Source organism: Microtus oregoni, unplaced genomic scaffold (assembly GCF_018167655.1).
Source record: "Microtus oregoni isolate MIOR12 unplaced genomic scaffold, Mior012 000041F_ref0000270, whole genome shotgun sequence".
NCBI lineage: Eukaryota > Metazoa > Chordata > Mammalia > Rodentia > Cricetidae > Microtus > Microtus oregoni.
Genome location: NW_024543208.1, coordinates 3335651 through 3350569, shown reverse-complemented (window position 1 = coordinate 3350569; position 14919 = coordinate 3335651). Strand labels below are relative to the sequence as shown.

Here is a 14919-nt window from a genome sequence, read left to right as displayed (position 1 = left end):
GGCTTAACACCTCCCAAGCCTAAGGAGTCTGACGCCACCTTAATAAAAGGAACTGGAAAATAGTTTAGACACGTGTGACGATGGAAATGGCATTGCCCAATTTATGATAGAATCATGAAAGCAGATCTTACTGCTGACAACACAAAATCAAATTAACAGATAAAGCAACTGGGAAGCCTAAGGAAAAGCAAAGTAATTTCATCATAAAATACTCAATTTTCTAAATGGATAAGTTTGCTTTTGCTTTTTTGAGCGAAATTGTATATGTCAACCTACAAGTTACTTGGGCTTCTCTGTTGCTGACACAAGCATCATCTGTGGACATGATAGGACTGTCCTCCATGATTCCACCACCTCACTGACATTGTCATCACAGAGGTCCTAAATGCCTGCAGTGGTCAGTCCTTCTGGCTTGACTCCAGGGCAAAATCACCTATCTACTCCCCAGGGCTCCAGCTATTGCTTTTATGTTCCTTCCTTGACAAAAAGTGTAGAGAACTAAGTGGGAGGGGCTTCACCAGTGCCTCATCTTTCTGCTCTAGGTTGGCCATCTGGGTTGACACTTGGTTGCTTCTCAGTAAAACTGATGACAAAACTTATATCACCAAACTACTGCTGGGTATAGTGGTACTCATGTTTAATGCCAGCACTTGGGAGAAAATGCAGGAAGGATAGGAGTTCAGAAGTAGCCTGAGCCATATAGAGAAATTGCTAAATAAAAAAAAAATACAAATTTATACGTCAGAGAACTTGTCCAAAAGTAGTATTTACCTCAATCCCTAGACTTTTTTTTTCACAAATGTTCATTTGAAGATAATTCTGGGAGCTGGACAGATGTCTCAAAAAGGTGTAGGACACTTACTATTCTTGTAGAAGACCTGGATTCAATTCCCAGCACTGATATCAAGCAGTTCACAATACCCTGTAACTCTAATTCCCAGGGATCCAAAACTTCCGCTGGTATCTGCTCACATAGGGTACACATACAGAGAAGCAGCACCAACCCCTGCTGTCTCTCTCTCTCTCTCTCTCTCTCTCTCTCTCTCTCTCTCTCTCAAACACACACACACACACACACACACACACACACACACTCACACACACACACACTCACACACACACACACACAAATATATACACAGTTAACTAATAAAAATGAAGATGAATTATGCCTTGGAATTTTTTAAGCAACAGAAGCATATATGCATTGGAAGGAGGAGACACAGCTGCCTGAGAAGCCGTTATTTGAAATGGGTCAGGCACACAGTAGTTGAATGAGGAAAATTAAAGGAACCAAAACTAAAAAAGGAAAAACTTTAGGGAAACATAAACACCCATAATCACATGCCAAGAGCCTATTACAAATAAAACACTCAAAATATCTTAGATATTGCTATATCATTCACACTTGGGGCCTCAACACAGAGAATGATCAGAGATAACGGGAAGTTAAACTTGGTTGTTTCTTTTTTTAAAGCAAAGTCCTATGTGCTCAATCAAGTGCTCTGAAGCATACACACATGCTTGCTTTGTGACACAATCTTAACTTTACTAGGTGTCTGCAGCTCTGTTGAGAGCAATTAATTCAGAGAGTCACAGAAATACCACAGTAGAAGCAAGTACCAGTGAAACAGCTGGGTTGTTTTCCTTGCTTCAGACAGCTAGTTGTTGCTAATGCAGCCACTTCAAATAAAGGGAGAAAGGAACAAGGAGAAACAGCATTTCTAGATCATCAGGCTTCTCCGTCAATTGAGAAAAAGAGGAAGGCAGATGGCCTGCACAGCTTTCTCATCTTACCTCACCTGGAAGCCAACCAACTCTACTTGCAGGTTGCCCAACAACTGGAGGAAACAGTAACCTTTGTTTCTTTCTTTCTTTCTTTTGTTTTTTTTTTTGCATTTAGTATTTTAAGAATTGACCCTTAACTCTAATCCACTCAATCCAAATATACAAACAAGAGTATTCTGCAGACCTAGAGCCCCTAACATCATCAGCCCAATTGAACTTTGGAATAATTACATCAGTAGAAGCAACTACCTTCTAAAGGATGTTTAAATAATTTTGGAGATTGGAAGACAGTATACTCATAACCTAAAGTAAAAAGACTTTTTCAATGAGAAATTTCCTTGTGAAAACTGAAACTGTCTCCTGGAAAAGGGACAGCTGAGTAACTGGAAAGATATCTACTTCACTCCGAACGTCAGTGGGGAGGGGTCTCACTAGCTCGAGGAAATGCAAAAAGATTCATCTGCTATTCCACTACACCAGTTTGTGCCTCTTTGTTTACATGGTGTCTTGCTGGTATTGGAAAGCACTTCTAATTATATTAATGACCACTTACTCTTTTCCTCAGCATGTTCATGCCTACCTTCTTCTAGGGTCACGGGCCATGTGTTTCTGTGCTTGCTTACAGTAAATGTCTCCAATGCCCTCTTCTAAGTAGCTCAAGAAACTACATTACCACGAACAATAGAACAGATAGATGGAATGTCTCCAGATAGCCATTATACCTAAGTTGCATGACTTTTACATTGATATCTCTATAGATGAGCTTCTTCAGAAAGGCATCCTAAAACAGACAAGTTCCATGTTTCTTCTTCGGATCTTCAGTATCATTCCTAAGACAGACTGATAAGAATCTTCTGTGTGTCATACTACACAGAGAAACAGACTAACAAAGTAACACACAGCAAGAAGGCTTGACTTCTCTGTCACCCAAAGTTTATAGGCTCCAAATCAAATGAAGAGTTTCAGCAAAGGACCTAAGGTAAGTGCTTGGTAAATATGGTTGTTGAAGGTATCACAACCATTTCTCAAACACCAATACCATGTCATCAGCTGACCTGTGTTTTACTCCATTCAATTGAATCTCACAAAACTCAAGTACTAGGAATTCTATTATTCTTTTACAAGCATCTGCTATTTTCATCAAAAAAAAAAAAAACAAAAAACTAAGACTAAAATAAGGAGTATTATTTAGTGAAGTGGCAGCCAGAATTCAAAACCAAACTCTAGCGGCATTCCAGCACACATGCCAATTCATCCACTGATACAAAAAGGGTGATTTTTTAAATTCCATAGGCTGTAGAACAATCCGTCCACTGATATCAAAAGGTATTTTATTTTTTTTAAGTTCCATAGGACATAGAACATTTTTCCAGAGAGCAGGAAGTCTGGTGCTTTTATCCAAGAGAAAATCACTGCATCTGCAGGGGCTTCAGCAAGGTGTGTAAGTGAGGAAAGAAAACAAGGGAAGGATCACCATTTATGACAAAGACCTGACAAAAAACAACCGAGAATAGATAGACTAAACCAACTGAGGACTTAAATTATAATGGTTTATGTTTCTGTCAGAGGCCTGGTAAAAATTGAAACCTGGTAAAGAGTTAGTTATGTAGCCCAAATGGAACATGAAACTGGTAAAACCAAATGATGCCAAGAGCTGGTTCTTGGCCGATACATGATATAAAAAGAGAAAAAAAAAAAGGAAAAAAAATACTAGTGAATATCAAATACAAGATATATTTCAGACAAAAAAAGAGATTTGCACTGGAATTAAAATGATAAAGTCTAAATTTATCTCTAATTTGCATGTGTGTGGGCTAGCTCTAAGGAGTAAAGCTGCTGACCCAGCAACAGCAAGAGCTACTCACCACACTCCAGCAAAAGTCACAGTTAGCTCTTGGACCACAGTTTTCTCATAAAAACACTCTGAAAAAATAGCTAGTAGAATCACCTGGAGCACTTAAGACATAGAGAAAAACAGTAAAATCACACACATCTAGTCTTTTAAAGAAATTGTGTGGACCACTGATGCACTTTAAATTGGCAATGAAAAACACTATAATTTTCTAAAGGAATATTATAACAATTTCTCCACCTACATTTGAACTAAAATTCTAAGAGTTCTTCTACTTAATGTAATATCACACATAACTCTTAATTATAATAAAGAATCCAGCCTCTTTGGAGACAATTATTTGAAAGGGAAGTAAATAAGCATGGTTAACTACAGTGTCTTCTTCTCATTCCCTATCTATAAACCATCTTTTTCTACAAAAGAAAAAAAAATGTTTTTGCTTTCCCAAATATCTCTGACAAGTCACTATTAAATTTTGAATCATAACTCAGTATCTTAGATCAACACAAAACAGTGAAAGTGGGAAAGAGTATATTATTATGTTCTAATGAAAAATAAGGAAACAAAGCCACAACCTGGATAATGAGAGCCTGAAAATATTATCTTTACATGATTATGAAACCCATTATTCCTTGAGTATTACATGGTTTCAAATCTTTAAAGTATTTTTAAAAAAATGGAATGGCATAATATAACGAGAGACAATCTAGATATAGTCTTTGTTTTTCTTTCTTTTGGTAAGCTAGAATTATATGGTGATGTGGAATTCCCCATCTGTATGCTATGAATATATTTTATTACCATTGGTTAATAAAGAAGCTGTTTTGGCCTATGGCAAGGCAGAATATAGCAAGTGGGAAATTCAAGCAGAGATAGAGGAGCAAAGAAGGCAGAGTCAGAGAGATGCCATGGAGTTGCTGAAGAAAAACTACACCAGAAATTTACCAGTAAAACACAGCCTCGTGGCGATATACAGATTAATAGAAAGGGGTTAATTTAAGATAGAAGAGCTAGTTAAGGGCTTGGCGGTGGTAGCGCAAGCCTTTAATCCCAGCACTCGGGAGGCAGAGGCAGGCAGATCTCTGTGAGTTCGAGGTCAGCCTGGTCTACAAGAGCTAGTTCCAGGACAGGAACCAAAAAGCTATGGAGAAACCCTGTCTCGAAAATCAAAAAAAAAAAAAAAGAGCTAGTTAATAATAAACATGAGCTAATCGGCCAACCAGTTTATAAATAATATAAGTCTCTGTGTGTTTTGTTGGGACTGAACAGCTACAGGACCAAGTAGAACAGAAATTTCCATCTACAATCTGGGAATAAGGAACCTCAATTGAGAAAATACCTTTATCAGACTGGCCTGCAGTAAAGTCTGTGAAGCATTTTCTTGATTAATGATTGGTGTGAGAATGCCCAGCCTACTCTGGGTGGTGCCACTCCTAGGAAGGTGGTCCTGGGCTGTTTACAAAAGCAAACCAAGTAAGCCATAGAAAGCAAGTTTGTACTCAGCCTTCTTCCATCTCCTTTGCTTCAGTTCCTGCCCCCAGGTTATTGCTTTGACTTCCTGCATTGACTTTCCTCAGTGAGGGACTGAAACTTGTGAGATGAGATAAACCCTTTATTCTCCAAATTGCTTTGAGTCAGTATTCCATCCCAGGAATAGAAGGTCAATTAAGACAGCACAGAGGATCTGTGATAGAGAATAGGAATGAGAAGCAGAAAGCAGGATAGGCAGGAGTGAGAAGTGAAGAACTAGGGCATAGAAAATCATAATTTCAGCAGCACTTGTGGCCAAACTTGACATCTGTCTGCCACTTTCCACTTCAGCATTAAACAAAATCCTAACTTCTCCAAAGAATGGGATTTTTACGTACTGCAAGGATGACTTCTCAGATATAAAATACATATCTAAAAAGTTCCAGAAAAACATTCAGCTGTGATCTGACATTTAAATGGGTTTCTGGGGTCTTAATATGCTTTTGCCAAAAATGAACAATGGTGAAACAACTTACTTCTGAACTTTGGCCAAAACAGAATTCACAAAGTTGTACGTTCAATTGTTTTCTATTAAAGTAAATTTAGATTTTAAAATAAGTTTTGACACAAATGCTTTTAAACTAACAATACCTTACATTTGGATCTTTCTCCAATTAATTATTTCCTGGCATGATATTAGAAATTTCTTGGCTTAACCTTAAACCAATACTCCCAAGTGCTAATTAGTAGACTATATATATTATTAACCACAGAATGTCGTACTTAGAACATGCATGTTCCATATGCATTTAATTAATAACATCATTTTTTCCTTCATGAAAGATTCCTTTCGAAAATAGAGCCCTATTTAAATGAAGCACTTGGCTGCTAGTGAGGGAATTCTTGTCAAGATGCAATTAATAAGAAAGGGCCAAGCTAACATAGGATCATTGTCTTTGAGATGTCCTTAACATGAATCAAGTTTAATCTCCCTGGGACAGCCAGTGGAGGGAAAAGTTAATGACTGCAGATGTTGTACATGTTAATCACACAAGGTGATTCCCCAAGAGAATAACCAGATCACATAGGAAATACACCATTCCTGAGTCAATAGACATGCCAGTGGGTAAGAGCCAGGAATGGGCACTATTGTTTCCCCAAAGCCATGGGACAGATGAGGAAAGAAGCAGATGGAAACAGTGGAGAGCTAATGACTCCTAGTTACAAAGAAGATATGATCATCTCATTAGTTGGCAAGCTAATTGACCACAATTCCAGTTTCATAAATCGAGTCCAGAAACCCAAAAATTAGTGTCTGCATTCCACGGAATGCGTTCCCCACTTCCAGACCCTCCACCCAGCCACAAAGTTGTCAGTTCTGCTTGATTTGTTTGAATATTGTACTCCACGACAGCTGTCGGAAACAGTACATCAGAACAGCTGCTGTGACAGCTACAAGGGGCTTGCAAGTTTAATTGGGCTCAATGTGACATTGCGCATTTTTCTAAACATAGAAATATCCATACAACTAAAGAAATTTCTACTGAGTCTCAACAATGTTATTGACACTACCAACTGGTCAGCCACAGTTGAAGTGATATTGCTGGTCTTATATTATCTTTGTCACCAGGCTGGTAAGAAGTATGAAAAGGCATATAAAAATGGAAATAAATGGTAGGAACAGTTAGACACACAAGCAAAGAGGCATTAAACAGAAGAGGAGGTAGTGGGAAAATCACATCAATAATCTCTTCCAAAGGCTGGCAGGAAGCCAAGGAGGATCCCACAGTGTCTCAGGATATACTTCCAAAGGAAATATATTCGGAGGCCTGAGCCTGCTGCCAACTGCGAACAAAACCACTCAGTATGGCCACAGCTCCCTAGAGAAGGGCAGGAGGGCTTACTCTCAGCACAGGCGCAGAAGAAGAAGGCGATAAGCAGCAGCGGCGGCCTGGCCACGGGCACCATCCTGCAGCTTGTCAATGGCATGCACCGGCAGCTTGGAAACTCAGCCTAGGGAGCTGCAGCGACTGGTCTGCTCAGAAACTTCAGCTGGAACCCTTTCAGAGCCTGTGGAGGGAGGAGACAAGAAAAAAAGAAAACACAAAGACATTTAGATTTCTCACTCTTTCCCCCTGACCTATCACAACCTAGAGAGACATGCCCCATTGTAAACACACAATAAACACTGGAGCTGTCATGTCTTTGTATTGGGAAATAACTTGGTATGTAAAACACAGGATTCCCTAGCATTCTTGCTACCAGGCCACCTACAAGCAACCACTAAGAAGTTTTTCCTTCTGCCCTTATGCCATCTTTTGGGTAATTTATGGAGACACAGTTACTTCATGCTAAACTCTGCATGATTGCATCAATGGAAAAAGGCACCCAGAGCCTTAATAAATGCCTAATAGAATTCTTTTCAACTATTAATGACAATAAAAGAAGGAGTCTTCGGATGTTTTGCCTGCATGTATGTCTGTGTGCCATGTGCGTGTCTGTTTACCATATGCTTGCCTGGTATCTAAGGAGGCCAAAAAGGTGTTGGATTCTCTGAGACTCAGAGTTACAGATGGTAGCGAGCTGCCATGTGGGTGCTGGGAATTGATTCCTGGTTCACTGGAAGAGCAGCCAATGATCTTAGTTGTTGGGCGTCTCCAGCCTCAGGAAAACGGGGCTTTAAAGGAAGCCTTCAGCACGTATAAGCAGGATTTTAACAGAAAGGGGATATATATTCTCTGAACTCCATGCAAAGCTTTAAACAATGTAAGATGCTGGTGTCTGGAAGTGGAGATGGTGTGCCCAAACAGAAAACTATACACCACAACAATTTACACCACTGAAGCTCTCTGGTAGGGTCCTAACTCATCCCTGGAAATGTTAACGCACTTCTAGTTCGGTATTATATTGTGAGAGCTGTGGGGTTAGAATGAGGTAACTATTAGGAGAACAGAGATGGCACAAAAGAGAACACAAAGAGAGCCTTGGATGTCCCTACTTATAGTGTGATCTTTACTCAGCCAGCACAGAAACAAGCTCTATTCTCTTTGCGAGCAGAAAAACAATATAGAATTAGGCTTTGGGAAAATTCCCTGACAGCTGTAGCAGGGACAACACAAAATGCCATTAAAGTCCTCAGAAAGAGTTCCAGGTGAGAAGTAATATAAAACTCAAAGGTAATGGTTGGTCTGGCAAGATGGCTCAGAGAAGTACAAGTGCTTGCTGCACAAGACTGATAACCTGAGTTCACTACCCAAAACCCACAGTAGAAAGAAAAATAACAACTCTCAGAAGTTGTCAATGCCATGTGCATACACTTGTGCATGAGCATGAACAAACACACACACACACACACCCATGCGAACACAAAAATATGTAAAGTATTATTAAAGCCCATTCCCTGTACACAAAACAAGTTGATTGTCCTAGCAGTGCTGGGAGGGGAGTGAGCTGATCACACACAGGCTCTAAGAAATATTCTGGAGTGTGACTCGCCGAGTGATGTATAATTGTGCTTATAGAACCTTCGATAAATCCAGCAGAGCCTTTCACAGAGAATAGCCTCTTAATTAAAAAGGAAATGGAGAGGCTGTGCCACAGACCACAGTCTCCTCCATTGGCTGTGATGAGGATTTGAGAGCATTGGGATTCAAAATGAAACTGTACACCTTTTATTTTCCCATCTCTCAATGTCTGACACACATGAAATTCTTAACAGGATATAGGAGATACCCAGAACCAACCTCACACCCCAAAGTAACTGGATTTTCAAATAGTAATGCAGCTACTATAAACACTTTGGCTTTTCTGGAACTGAATTTGAAAATTTAAAACAAGCATCCTTCTTTTTAAAAATTAGGTTTTCATTGTTATACAACAGTAATTTGGATGCAGGAGAGATACAGCGAAAAGGAAGAGAGGAACCACTCTAATTAGCATTCTACTCTCCAAACCCATCTTTTGTTTGTTTGTTTTTACACAGATTTGTGAGAGGCACGAGGAAGTAGGCTGAACACTGAAACACATCTCGAATCTGAAAGCTAGCCAGCTGTTCCAGAACAGTGATTGGTTATCAATCTCATCTGGAAAAATGCTTATCAAGCCCTTCGCAGCTATCAGCTGCTAGGAATCGCAAAGCTCCGTAGGACAAGAACTGTAAGAATCAGCTCTCCCCACCACCTCTCCTCTCCCTGCCACTGCTTCTCTCTCACGCCAGCGTTTCAGATGGCAGCAAAGTCTAGGAGACATCAGTCCTGTCGGATTCAATTTGTGTCTGTGCAAGCATATCAGAGCCAACTGCTACATAACGACTCGGAGCCATCACAAAGGCGGAAATCCACAGAAGGTTGCTCAGGGAAGGGTGACTTGCCTTTTCCATGCGCTCAGCTAAAGTATCTTAAGACCCAATTTTTCCAAATAAGCCTGCAAATGTTCCCTCTCACTTGGGTCAGTGGCAGGATTTCGCTCTCTAAAAAAATGAATGCTAACATGAAAAGACACATTTACACATAAATAGGCTATGCTCTTGGACAAGACATCAAGGAAGTGATCAGAAGTGTGAGGGATGAAATACACATTCCAGTGATTCATTCCGTAAACGCTGCCAAAAGGAAATGCTGGGTACTATTGGTACGATGAAATTGATATTGCAGTACAAAAATGGAAAATGAAGTTTAGAGTACTACTCAGCAGTAAAAAACAAGGACTTCTTGAATTTTGCATACAAATGGATGGAAATAGAAAACACTATCCTGAGTGAGGTAAGCCAGTCCCAAAAAGAGGAACATGGGATGTACTCACTCATATTTGGTTTCTAGCCATAAATAAAGGACATTGAGCCTATAATTCGCGATCCTAGAGAAGCTAAATAAGAAGGTGAACCCAAAGGAAAATATATAGGCATCCTCCTGAATATTAACCTTCATCAGGTGATGAAAGGAGACAGAGACAGAGAACCACATTGGAGCAGCGGACTGAAATCTCAAGGTCCAAATCAGGAGCAGAAGGAGAGAGAGCATGAGCAAGGAACTCAGGACAGCGAGGGGTGCAATGAGACAATGGGGATGTTCTATCAGGAACTCACCAAGGCCAGCTGGCCTGGGTCTGAAAAAACATGGGATAAAACCGGACTCACTGAACATAGTGGACAATAAGGACTACTGAGAACTCAAGAACAATGGCAATGGGTTTTTGATCCTACTGCACGTACTGGCTTTGTGGGAGCTCACCTTACTAGACCTGGATGGAGGTGGGTGGTCCTTGGACTTCCCACAGGTCAGGGAACCCTGATTGCTCTTCGGGCTGATGAGGGAGGGGGACTTGATCGGGGGAGGGGGAGGGAAATGGGAGGCGGTGGCAAGGAGGAGGCAGAAATCTTTAATAAATAAATAAATTTAAAAAAATAAAGACATTTGGAGCTTTGAAGAGGAAAAAAAATAAAAAGAACATTTCCAGGAAAAAAATTAAAAAAAAACAAAAAAAAAACCAAAAAGAATGATCGTGAATGAACATCACTAGTATTTGCCTTCAGCCATTGTGAAATAGACTGAGCACTCGACAAAGAGGAAGAAAAGAGGGAGATGCATGAGCTGTGTCATGCTTCAGGAAACCAGAGAAGACCAACCTGCTTTTTACCTCATGAGCCCCTCATCAACAGAGAAATACAAATATAATGCATCTAATTATTAGCTTCAAATATAATTTTAAACTCTGCGGTTTACTTCTAATGCCACAAAGTTTTTTATGGAAGATTTAAAATCACCATGGCATGAACTTGAAAGCATGCACATGTGTGGCAGGGAACATACAAGACAGGACAGATAGGACGGTGCTTGGGATTCACGGGAGTTGAACCCAACTCTTTAACACTCTTTAATACATTAGTATTTCGCCTAAAATGAACAATGACCTTTCTCCAGGTTTCCACTGTGCTAATGTGCATTTGGGCAGATTGGGTAAAATGGGAGAAGGGGTAAAATAACTATGGTAGGAATGGCTGGCTTTAAGTTTAGTTTAGTAAAAATAGAAAATCATTCTGGATCATCTTGCCATGCTAGGAAGGACAGAAGTGTTCAATAAGGTTCAATAAGTCCTAGGACATACCCAAGAATGGGCTCAAAACAATGATGCGACATCAGCCAAATATACAAGGATGTTGCTGGAATAAACTGAAGTCTATCCATTAAAAATTGCTAGCTTCATAACTCAAATAGTTTTTTTTCTCTCAAATAGTTTTAAATTATACTAACCACTCTACAGAACAATTAATAAACCTTAAACCACATGGCCTGAAAATGTGTGTTCCAAGGAACATGTGTTAATATCTTAGTCCCCAGTCCGTGGTCCTAATGGGAATGGGTACAACCATGAGAGGTAGGGCCTATGGAAGTTCTTCTGGTCATAGGCAGCAGTGTTTACCATGGTTACTAAGGGGCCAACACCTCCTATTCTGCTTTTGGTGTCTCGGTCATGAAAATGGTGTCCTCTGTCATGTGCTTCTACCTTGATAGACTAAGTCACCACATTCCCAAAGCATCAGGGCCAATCATTTGTGGTCTAACAACTCTGAAAATCCGTGAGCCAAAATAAGCCTCTCTATCCTTCAAGCTGATTTTATCCTGGGTATTTGTTACAGTAATGGGAAGCTGAAGACAAAAAAAATGAAACCATTACACTAAAACAGGGTAAGAACAAAAAAGAATTAACCATCAAGTATGAAAAATCCCCACAAGGACTTTAAAGTCACAATTATTACCATGAGAAAACTAGGTATCACTGTTTACGTTTTCTCTGTCTGTCTCATAGCAAACCCATTCCCGTAAGCCTACACAGCAGAAGCAGTAATATCCTCATATTTAATCTTGGCTGACATGCCGACAGAAATCCAGTCAGTTGCAAGGAGAGTCCTCACACACTGTGACAGCTCTCATCAACCTCCTTAACGAGGCCTCTATAAATCAACTGGAAATGGTTTCCAATTATTTAAGAAAAGGAGCCATTTGTACAAAGGGCATGCTACTAGGAAGCTTCCATTTGTAAAAGAACACACAGCCATTCCAGCAAAAGGCAGATGTGGAGTATCTACGCAAGGCCAACAGAGGCTTCCCTGGGCACTCACCAATTTTCTATGTCTTCAACATACAGCACAGGAAAACGAAAGGGAAAGACTCAATGCTTGGACTTTCAGTGTTTCCCTTACTTCTATTGATTTTCTAAGAAGACAGCCCCTTAACTCTTTATCTTGATAAATCACAAAAGCTCCCAGCACTGTCCAACTTTCTGCATCGTAGGAATGTTACTGCATTGTAATACATACTGAAGAACGGCAATTACAGCAGGTTTTATTTACACTTAATTAAATAGCTTCATGTGTATGTGGCTATCCCAGAGAACAGAACATTCAGTGAGGAGTACAACGCACGCACAGAGAACTGTTTTCAGTCTTTTCTGACATAACATGGTACAATTTCTAAGTCCTTGTCATCCTTAGGGTCCAGCTAAAGTTGCAGTGGTGTGGGAATCAACTTAGACCATGCATTTCCAATTTAAATCCCATGTAAATGCACACACACACAAACACACAGAAAGAGAGAGAGATTGACTTCCACCAAACTATTTCTTTCCATTGTTGATGAAAGAAAACATTGTATGAAAGTTCTGTAATATGCAAAAGTTGAACAACATTCCTGTTTCTAGCTATATAAATCATATATCAAAGCTTCCACCCGTGTGTGTGTGTGTGTGTAAAATCTCACAATCCGTGAAAGACAAAGATAGACCAAAAACTTTGAAAGCACTAGAAGAAACCATAAGCAAGAACAGAGCACTGGCAGGGTCAAGGAGTGTTTAGATAAGGCTCCAAAATGCACAGGTTAACACTTTACAGATTGAAGAAAGTCAAGCAACTCAACAGTAAGAAAAATATAGCTCAATTTTTAAAAATTGGTCTACACGGGTGCCCTGTCTGCTAGATATGCTAGGGCAATGGTGGCACACGGATTGTGGAGTAACTAGGAAACATCTGATTTGATTCCAGGCTCACTCTACAAGATGAAATTTGTACTAAACACTGCTTGATTGACGGAGAATCTGAGACTAGATGACCCAACCACCTAAGGTAAAACCAAATACTACTATCCAAAAACAAAAGAAAAAAACCAGAACAATAAAATTACTCTTAATTGATATTCTACTATACTCCTAGATGAGTGTCTTACTCAGCCATCATCAGAGAAGCTTCTTCCTGCAGCAAATGGGAGCAAATACAGAGACCCACAGACAGACATTGTGCATACAATGAAAAACCTTGGAACACTTAACCCTAAAGGACTGTGGTGGCGCACGCCTTTAATCCCAGCACTTGGGAGGCAGAGGCAGGCGGATCTCTGTGAGTTCGAGACCAGCCTGGTCTACAAGAGCTAGTTCCAGGACAGGCTCCAAAGCCACAGAGAAACCCTGTCTCGAAAAACCAAAAAAAAAAAAAATCTCCACCAAATTCTACCCCTTAGGGTTCAGAGAACCCCGTGGAAGAAGAAGCAGATGAGGATAAGAGCCAGAAAGGATGAAGAAAAACATCATGGAAACAAGACTTTATATCTAAAACAATAGATTCAACACACATATGAGCTCACAGAGACTGAGGCAGCATGCACAAGGTCGGCATGGGTCTGCACTGCTGGCATCCTAGGGTTAAAAGGCAAAGCGGACACATGCCCCACCCTTAATCCAGATGCAATCTCCAATTGAGCAATAGAAAATGAACTCAACAGCATCATCAGAGGCTTTTTGTCTCATTATGTCAAGTCAGAATTTTTTAAATTTCTTATATATATATATATATATATATATATATATATATATATATATTCTCTTTTTATCTGACAGGTCCTTTGCATATATATTATGGCTTCCAGTTTAGCATTTTTATAGGATTCCTGGGTGTATGAAAAAATGGGTCTCTGTTTCATGTGTCTTTTATTGGACTCTTTTCCTTCTATGTTTTCTTTTTTCCCCCTATTTCAATGTATTAGTTCTTATTCTATATTATTATGTTTTATTATTATACCTTAGAAGCCTGCTTTCAAAGGAGAGATAGAATTGGATTAGATTCTGATGTGAAAGGCTGTGGGAAGGGACTGGGAGGAGTGGAGGGAGTGGAAACTATAGTCAGGATATATAATGTGAGAGGAAAAAAGCTTTTCAATAAATGGAAAAACTGGTGTGATAACTAATCTTGATTATCAACTTGACTACTTTTGGAATCAACTAAAACCCAAGAAGGTGGATAAGGGATTTTCTTGATTGGGTCATTTGAGAAGTGGAACCCACTCTAAATCTGGGTCACATCTTCTGGTGACAGCCTGCATAAGACACGGGTGGTTTGGCCTGCTCGCCTTCACTTCTCACCGAAAGCTTTCACTTTCTCACAGAAAGCTCATCTATTCTGATGCCGAGGATTCTTTTACTGGCATTAGAACCTACTCCTTCGGGATTTCAATGCAGACTTAAGACAAACAGCTTTCTATGAATCTTCCAGTTTCCAGCATCATATTGGGCCAACAGAGACATCCAGCTTCATGGATTGAACAATTACTGGTGTTGCAATTGCCCACTCTATTGGGAGGGAGACAGTCATTGTTGTACTGATGAGATCACAGCTTATAAATCACTCTAATAAAACACACACACACACACACACACACACACACAATTAATTCCTCATTGTATCAGATTTATTCTTTGAGAGAAGCTCTGGCTAATGCAAATGAGAAATGATCTGAAGAGGTATTTTTCCAAAGACATCACAACAC

General features: G+C 39.8%; 1 protein-coding gene across 45 annotated transcripts in view; it reads right to left on the bottom strand.

Annotated features, from left to right (window-relative positions):
• The window catches only part of Ptprd (protein tyrosine phosphatase receptor type D), a 2219644-nt gene that overhangs the window by 359979 nt on the left and 1844746 nt on the right, over window positions 1-14919 (bottom strand). For all 45 annotated transcript variants that reach the window (XM_041632294.1, XM_041632295.1, XM_041632298.1 and 42 more), the window contains one exon: window positions 7015-7180. In XM_041632294.1, coding sequence (XP_041488228.1) covers window positions 7015-7099 — 85 coding nt within the window. In that variant the 5' untranslated portion in view covers window positions 7100-7180. The remainder of the gene's footprint in view (window positions 1-7014; window positions 7181-14919) is intronic.